The sequence below is a fragment of the Salmo trutta genome, chromosome 11, assembly GCF_901001165.1.
Source record: "Salmo trutta chromosome 11, fSalTru1.1, whole genome shotgun sequence".
Classification (NCBI taxonomy): Eukaryota; Metazoa; Chordata; class Actinopteri; order Salmoniformes; family Salmonidae; genus Salmo; species Salmo trutta.
Window position 1 is genome coordinate 19,341,658 of NC_042967.1, and position 9,511 is coordinate 19,351,168.

At 39.5% G+C, this 9,511-nt stretch overlaps 1 protein-coding gene across 1 annotated transcript; it reads right to left on the reverse strand.

Moving 5' to 3' along the window:
- Positions 1 to 5,309, reverse strand: LOC115202015 (GTPase IMAP family member 7-like). The gene is made up of 2 exons (XM_029765872.1): positions 5,297 to 5,309; positions 1 to 732 (listed from the first exon to the last, which is right to left on the reverse strand). Exons 1-2 carry the CDS (start codon positions 5,307 to 5,309, stop codon positions 173 to 175), a joined length of 573 nt encoding a protein of 190 aa, XP_029621732.1. The 3' UTR covers positions 1 to 172.
- Between the last annotated feature and the right edge of the window lie 4,202 nt (positions 5,310 to 9,511).

Sequence of the window (9,511 nt, forward strand, 5' to 3'; positions counted from 1 at the left end):
TTCTCCAGTGTCTCCATCACTCTCTTCTCTTGCTCTGTGAAGCGGCCCAGCTAAATGACCAGTAGGAAGGAGTGGGGACAAGGTATAGAGAGAGACAAAGACCTCTCCATTTCTTTACGGACTTCCTCTTCAGAGAGGTCACTGTTGAGCACACCTGGAGTGTCCACCACCATCACTCTCCTCCCCTCTTCCGTCTCTCTGCACAATTCTTCTCTTTCTTCTCTTTCAGGATCCTCTCTTTCTCCTCTTCAATCGCTCTCCCAGCCTCTTGGAACATCTCAGTGGTGTAGAAGTTTCCTTCATTCCTTTTGACCATTTTGCTTATCTTCTCAAGCAGCTCAGTAACCTGAGAGGGATTTTTGCATTCGTTGTTGAAGACATGACATCCCCCATTACATTCCTGTACAAAAGCATGAAGATCTTTGTTCCCGAGCACAAAGTCTTCAATTGTTTTTGTCTTCTTTCCCTCTTTCGCCACCAGTAGATCTCCATGAGTGAAGAGCACAATTGTATAGTTTGCTGACTGTTTTCCAAAAGTTGCCTGAAGGATTTCCACTGTTTTCTTCTCTTCTTGTGTGGATCTACCCAGCTGGAGCACTATCAGGAACACATGGGGACCAGGAGCGGAGAAAGAGATGCACCTTTTGATCTCCAGCAGTATCTCATCTTGAGTGTAGTTGGTGTCATACAAGCCTGGGGTATCAATAACAGCTACACTACTTCTCCCCTGTTCTTCTCACACTTGGTTGTCACAAAGCAGGAAGTACTTCATGATCTGTACAATAATCTGTGAGCATATGTGCACTCAACATGCAGTGTTTATTTATTTATATTTAACTAGGCAAGACAGTTAAGAACAAATTCTTATTTACAATGATGGCCTACCCCAGCCAAACCCGGACAATGCTGGGCCAATTGTGCGCCACCCTATGGGACTCCCAATAACGGCCGAATGTGATACAGCATGAATTCGAACCAGGGACTGTTGTGATGACTCTTGCTCTGAGATGCAGTGTCTTAGACCGCTGCGCCACTTGGGACAGTGGGGCAAGCTATTCTGAAAATATAGTTTACCAAGCCACCAATTACTTCACACTGGAAGCAGAAATATAGACCTAGTTTGTTTAACTAAAGTTAATTTTAAGAAGTATTTCACAACATTTAAATCTGAAATGTCATATAATACAATGGCAAGAACACATCACTCTGAAGTCAGATGTTACATTGTAGTGTTACACTCGGTACCGGTATAGTATATAGTAAATATTTTCTCAACTCCTATTTTTCCTAAAACTTAAGGGCTTGTAAGTAAGCATTTCACGGTAAGGTAAGGTAACCTGTTGCCTTCGGCGCATGTGACAAATACAATTTGATTTGATTTGATCTGTGTGACAGTCGGTAGTTCCAGTAACCAGCTACACTGCTACATAGCAAAAAAGTTACAAACTACTGAAAACTCTGAATTTTTGTATTTAGTTAAACTACCACCAAACTGCTGTGAAATACTCCCAAACACTGTCAACATGTAATCGGAAATGTCATTAACCATATATCTATTTTTGCTAAGATGATTACCATCAAAAATAACAAAACTCTTGTTGTTACTTTTTTTAATCAATGGTAGGCCACAGCACAAAAATACATGTCTAATCCATATCTTTATTTTTACGATCTTAATAGCAAGTGAGAAAGACAAAAAAGAGAGGGGGGTGCTCTTAAACAGAGATGTCCAATTAGTGTATGTATAAAATAAAAATTGAAGAAATAAATAAAAGTACTATATCTAACTCACAGGAGGTGGGTGGCACCTTAATTAGGGAGGACGGGCGAGTGGTAATGACTGGAGCAGAATCAGTGGAATGGAATTAAATACATCAGGTTTTTGATGCCATTCCATTTGCTCCCTTCCAGCCATTATTATGAGGTGTTCTCCCCTCAGCAGCCTCTTGTGATGTAACTAGAATCTCTGATCCCAAATAAAGTGTTACCTAAGTATTTATACAAAATCCTCTGTTTTTAATGAGTTAGTACACTGACTATAATGTAATGTAAATAATACTGTTAAAAAAGTAAAGCAGTGGGGTGACATAAAAATAATGCTCCCCACTGCTGTACATTGTTATATTTCTGGAGTGCGTGGAACTCAAAGGGAAAAGCACATTAGAAAAAAATATAATCAATATCCTTCTATTTTAAATCATTTAGTTCAGTTCCAATCTTGGTACACTAAACGCTACTCACCAGACTGATAAACTTTGCTGTTGATTTTTGGAGTAAAGATCTGTCAGTCTCAAGTGCTGTGTGAGCGTAGTAGTACTAGTAGTAGTAGTAGTAGTAGTAATAGTAGTAGTAGTAGTTTCTATGCTCTTGTAAGGATACTGAAGAACTACAATGTGAGAGTGGGTCTGCCCACTTCTTTTATACAGCATCTCTCAGGTGCCCACCCCCTGACATACCCATAGGCTTTCTCTTCACCGTCATACATTTACTGAAATCCTTTCCCACTATTTATGGCTGTCACAAGTGTAGAGAGTAGTAGGCAGGAGGCAGTCGCAGGTTTAGAACTACTGAATTTATTAAAGCGCTATATGTATATATATATATATATATGTGTATATATATAAAAAGCGGGACAAAACCCAAAGTGCAAAATAATAAAGTACTCAGGAAATAGCAGGAGAGATTACTCTCAGGAAAACAAGCAACATTTAAAATGACCGACAAAGACAAATGACAGAGAGAGTACATATACAGTGATAGAGTGGGGATTGGAACCAGGTGTGTGTAATGATGAAGAGATAAGTCCGGGGTTAATGAGTGAAGAGCGTTTGCCAGCAGCAGGTTCGGCAGCAGCTAGAAGGCCGGCGACGCCGAACGGCTGAGCTGGACAGGAGAGGGAGCCAAAGCGAAGGCTGGTGTGGCAATAGCTGATATACACCACCAGTGGTTCCCAAACGTTTTATAGTCCTTAACCCCTTCAAACATTCAACCTCCAGCCTCTAGCACCAGGGTCAGCGCACTCTCAAATGTTGTTTGTTGCCATCATTGTAAGCCTGCCACACATTATACGATACATTTATTAAACATAAGAATAAGAGTTTTTGTCACAACCCGGCTCGCGAGAAGTGACAAAGAGCTCTCATAGGACCAGGGCACAAATAATAATATAATAATAATCAATAATATGGCTCTTTATTTAGCCATCTTACATATAAAACTATTTGTTCATCGAAAATTGTGAATAACTCACCACAGGTTAATGAGAAGGGTGTGCTTGAAAGGATGCACATAACTCTGCAATGTTGGGTTGTATTGGAGACAGTCTCAGTCTTAAATCCTTTTCCACACACAGTCTGTGCCTATATTTAGTTGTCATGCTAGTGAGGGTCGAGAATGCACTCTCACATAGGTATGTGGTTGCAAAGGGCATCAGTGTCTTTACAGCGCGATTTGCCAAGGCAGGATATTCTGAGCGCAGCCCAATCCAGAAATATGGCAGTGGCTTCTGATTAAATTACATTTTCACTGAACCGCTTGTTGCAATTTCGATGAGGCTCTCTTGTTCAGATATCGGTAAGTGGACTGGAGGCAGGGCATGAAAGGGATAACTCATCCAACTGAAACGCATAGAATTCACTGGCTTGTATGCGAAGCAGTAATTGTTTCAAAACTTCTCCTGCCATGTCACTGATGCGTCGTGAAACAGTATTGTTTGATGAAGGCATTGTCTGTATAGCTGCTTTTTTTGGCCTTTTCTCCCAGCATTGTCCCAGCAGCAGGAAGAATTCCTCAATAGTATGGGGCTTGCCTGTCCTAGTGTCACGTCCTGACCAGCAGAGGGAGCAATTGTATTAGTTTTGGTCAGGACGTGGCAGGGGTTTTTGTGTTATGTGTAGATTGGTTGTTGGACTCTCAATTGGAGGCAGGTGGTTCTAGTTGCCTCTGATTGGGAGTCCTATAAACAGGTGTGTGTTTTCCTTTGGGGTTGTGGGTAGTTGTTTTTGCACTGCGTTTTGTGTGCCTGCAAAACTGTTCCTGTCGTGTTTATTGTTTTTTTTCCAGTGGATGCTTTACTCGTGTTTATTAAAAATATGAGTATCCACATTCCCGCTGCGCCTTGGTCCATTCCTGACGACAGACCTTACACCTAGCCACTTGGTAGCTCACCATATAAGACACTTCTAGCCCCTTCTTATTAATGGTATCTGTTGCTTTTATACATGTCTTACTAGTTGAAAGTCGTCTTAATTCTCACTCAAAAAACTCCTGTGGCTTATTTTTTAAATTGGCATGTTTTGTTTCTAAATGTCTGCACAAGAGTGAAGGTTTCATCGAGTTGTGAGATAGTACCTTTGCACATATAACACACTGTGGCTAAAGAAAGGCACTACTCCCAATATAAGTGAATCCCAAATCAATGTAGTTCTCATCATATTTGTGCCTCTTTGATGGTCCAACGTCCCTGTCTATTGTTTAGTGCTTTCTCGGGTAAGGGGGCAGTAGTTCTTCGGCTGCATCAGATTCACAACTGTCAGTGTCCATGCTAGCTGGGCTAACAACAAATGTAGAATTACTGATGCTATCATTGGATGTGCTCGTGGAAGCAGAACAACTTGTGTCGTCGACAGGTGCAGGTGTATTACTGCTGGTAGTAGCAGTACTACCAGTAGAACTGGTATGTGTCTCTATGGACGTGAGCATTACTTTTTTTAACCATTTATCCATTATCGAGTGAACGGAATGAGCAGCAGCTACGTTTGGCTACATACGGACCGTTAGTGGAATTCCAGCGAGAGATTAATGTGGATGTTAATTATTTGACTAGGCTACCTGTATTTGACATTGTGTTGTTATTTTACTGAACACTAGATGGTTTAGTTTTATTTTTGGCAGTAAAACAATGCTACTCAGGCAAGAAAAAAACCTCACCCAAATGTATTGGAAAATATAAATGGACTGTTTGAAAATGTGAAGAATTGTTTTATAATTTTTTATTTAAAAATAATAATAATTTTAAAAAATCAAAAGTGAATCACATTTTTATTTAGCGTACCCCTGACGGCATTGCGCGTATCGCTGGTTTGGGAATATCTGCACTACACCATTGTTTGTCTAGTCTACGGGCTCTAACCATTGGAGAGCCTTTCACATTTAACAATTCAGTCAAGCCAAATTGTACTGAACTAGTAATAGGTATACTACGATTGGACAATAATGGCCGATTTGAGGCCGAATATTCAAAAAGTTTGAAAATGATCAAGACGCCACCACAAGGGCCCGTAGAGTGCCCGGGTACCCGTGAGAGCCATCATCAGCAAATCGGGTATGTGCTTACATTTTACGGGCTGAGGCCTTACATTTTACTCTAGGTTTGATCCAATTTCTTACGATTTGGAAAAATGCATGGAAAGCTGATCAGGAGCCCGTAGATCATACTAAAATGTCTGCCTGGCTTTAGTTTCACATATTGTCACTCAACAAGTCACACCTCAACTGACCCCATTTGCTATAGTCTATAGGTTGGGTATTGAAATACCTGAATAATAGTAGGTCTAATGACAATACTGATAATAACACCTTCATTTGTAAAGCAATTTTCATGAAATTCAAACTACAAAGCACGAAGCAAAGAATAACAAAATGAAAGATAGGTAGGCCTCACTATATGCCACCATTAGTGTAATGAGAAACTAACCCTAACAGAACTATAGTCTGAAGTGGCTTCCTCTGCTAAGTCACGTGATTTTATTGAAAATGTGTCTGTATTACAACTCCCTGTCCCTGTCCCTACAACTCCCTGTCCCTATTACAACTCCCTGCCCGGCTCCAGGCATAAGCGATATAAGCGGCCCTCAACTGCTTATGCAAAAAATATCTCTCTGCCTCATGGCAAAATATGTAGAATTTTATGAAATTGACTTTAAAACGTAAATGTTTCTCTCCGCTGTCAAGAGGGGGGCCACATTTTTTTTTTGCCCGCTTGGTGTGGGGACCCCACAACCAAATCTCGCTTGCGGCCCCCAAAAGGCTACAGCCAGCCCTGGACACCCACAGTTGATACCATTAGGGGGTGGAGAAAGAATATGACTCAAAACACAGAGAACAGAAGAAGAAATGACTGCTTGTACGCTATCTCCCCACCTCCTCTGCAACAATGTCCCTTCCCCTTTATGTCTATTGATAACTCAAAAGAGTGCATCGAGTTTTGAATTTTTTACAACATTATTAATTGAATGTGGTGCATAGTGACTGGCTAATGAGCATTTATTTCAATAATGAGAACCATGGTAATGTGAAGACCTAAGAATAAGACAACAATTAATTTAAAAATCATTTCATTAATGAATTACATTATGTCCCATAGAGAAATTTGCTTGACTACAGAGCCCCTTATGGGTCAGGGTGGAGAAAAAAAACTGCCAGGCCGTTCCATCTGTTTCTTTATAAGCTACTTATGACTCCTTGTGGATTTGTGTAGCCTATAGCTATGCCTAAAAACAGTCTTCTCCATGACGGTCCCACTTGGCCAATAACATATGGGGCGGCAGGGTAGTGTAGTGGTTAGAGCGTTGGACTAGTAACCGAAAGGTTGCAATTTCAAACCCCCGAGCTGACAAGGTACAAATCTGTCGTTCTGCGCCTGAACAGACTGTTCCTAGGCCGTCATTGAAAATAAGAATTTGTTCTTAAACCTCTACGGGCTAGGGGGCAGTATTGAACTTTTTTTTTTGAGGAGCCTACTGAACGCTAACAACATGGAACAACTTGGAGTTATTTGGACATAAATTATGAACTTTGTCGAAAGAAACCACATTTGTTGTGGTCCTGGGATTCCTGGAAGTGCCTTCTGATGAAGATAATCAAAGGTAAGGGATTATTTACAATATTATTATTGATATTAGATGGTTACAAGATGGTGCTAACCTGTATATCCTAGCCTATTGTTCTTAGCTTAGCACCCCGTTTATTGCAAAGTGTGATTTCCCAGTAAAGTTATTTTGAAATCTGGCAATGCGGTAGCATTTACGAAATGTTAATCTATAATTCTTTGAATGAAAATATTATAATTTACCAATGTTTTCGAATAGTAATTTTGTAAATTGTAACGCTGATTCACTGGAACATTGGAGGGAGAAAAAAAATTCGGAATTTCACCGCTACTGTAAAATGCTGTTTTTGGATATAAATATGAACTTGATGGAACAAAAAATGCATGTATTGTATAACATAATGTCCTCGGAGTGTCATCTGATGAAGATTGTCAAAGGTTAGTGAATAATTTTAGCTGGTTTTCTGCTTTTGGTGACGCCTGTCTTTGAATTGACAAAACATTACACACAGCTATTTTCAATGTACTCTCCTAACATAACCTAACTTTATGCTTTCGCCGTAAAGCCTCTTTGAAATCGGACAATGTGGTTGGATTTAGGAGATGTTTATCTTTCAAATGGTGAAAAATAGTTGATTGTTTGAGAAATTGAGATAATTACATTCTTGCAGTTTTGAATTTCCCGCCATGGTCTCTTGACAATAAATCCCAATACCGGGATCAGGACCTCAACAGGCTTGCCTAGTTAAATAAAGGTAAAATAAATAAAAAAACAGTGCATTCAGTAAAGTATTCAGACCCCTTCCCTTTTCCACATTTATTCTAAAATGTATTAAATAAATCAAAAATCCTCATCAATCTACACACACTACCCCATAATGACAAAGTGAAAAAAAGTTTTTGGAAATGTTTGCAAATGTATTAAAAATACCTTATTTACATACAGTTGAAGTCGGAAGATTACATACACCTCAGCCAAATACATTTAAACTCAGTTTTTCACAATTCCTGACATTTAATCCTAGTGAAAATTCCCTGTCTTAGGTCAGTTAGGATCACCACTTTATTTTAACCTGTTGGGGATAGGGGGCAGTATTTGCACGGCCGGATAAAAAACGTACCCGATTTAATCTGGTTACTACTCCTGCCCAGTAACTAGAATATGCATATAATTGTTTGATTTGGATAGAAAACACCCTAAAGTTTCTAAAACTGTTTGAATGGTGTCTGTGAGTATAACAGAACTCATTTGGCAGGCCAAAACCTGAGAAGATTCCAAACAGGAAGCGCTCTCTCTGACTATTTCTTGGCCTTCTTGATCATCTCTAACCAAAACAGGGGATCTCTGGCATAACGTGACATTTTCTAACGCTCCTATAGGCTCTCAGAAGGCGCCAGAACGATGAATGGTGACTTTGCAGGCCATGGCTGAAAAACAGTAGCGCATTTGGATAGTGGTCGATCTGAGAACAATGAGACTGGGAAGCTCGTGCACGAGCCGACACCATGTTTACTTTCTCTCTCTTTGAACGAAAACAACGACTCCCAGTCGGAATATTATCGCTTTTTTTATGAGAAAAATCGCATAAAAATTGATTTTAAACAGCGTTTGACATGCTTCGAAGTACGGTAATGGAATATTTTGAATTTTTTTGTCATGAAACGCGTCGGGTGCATCACCCTTCTTTACCCTTCGGATAGTGTCTTGAACGCACGAACAAAACACCGCTATTTGGATATAACTATGGATTATTTGGAACCAAACCAACATTTGTTATTGAAGTAGAAGTCCTGGGAGTTCATTCTGACGAAGAACAGCAAAGGTAATCAAATTTTTCTTATAGTAATTCTGAGATTGGTGAGTACCACACTTGGTGGGTGTCAAAATAGCTAGCCTGTGATGGCCGGGCTTTCTACTCAGAATATTGCAAAATGTGCTTTCACCGAAAAGCTATTTAAAATCGGACACCGCGATTGCATAAAGGAGTTCTGTATCTATAATTCTTAAAATAATTGTTATGTTTTTTGTGAACGTTTATTGTGAGTAATTTAGTAAATTCACCGGAAGTGTTCGGTGGGAATGCTAGTCACATGCTAGTCACATGCTAATGTAAAAAGCTGTTTTTTGATATAAATATGAACTTGATTGAACAAAACATGCATGTATTGTATGACATAATGTCCTAGGAGTGTCATCTGATGAAGATCATCAAAGGTTAGTGCTGCATTTAGCTGTGGTTTTGGTTTTTGTGACATTATATGCTAGCTTGAAAAATGGGTGTCTGATTATTTCTGGCTGGGTACTCTGCTGACATAACCTAATGTTGTGCTTTCGTTGTAAAGCCTTTTTGAAATCGGACAGTGTGGTTAGATTAACGAGAGTCTTGTCTTTAAAATGGTGTAAAATATTCATATATTTGAGAAATTGAAGTAATAGCATTTCTAACGTAAAGCGTCCCACCTAGCCCATAGAGGTTAAGAATGTGAAATGTCAGAATAATATTAGAGAGAATGATTTATTTCAGCTTTTTATTTCTTTCATCACAATCCCAGTAGGTCAGAAGTTTACATACACTCAATTAGTATTTGGTAGCATTGCCTTTAAATTTTTTAACTTGGGTCAAACGTTTCAGGTAGTCTTCCCCAAGCTTCCCACAATAAGTTGGGTGAATTTTGGCCCAT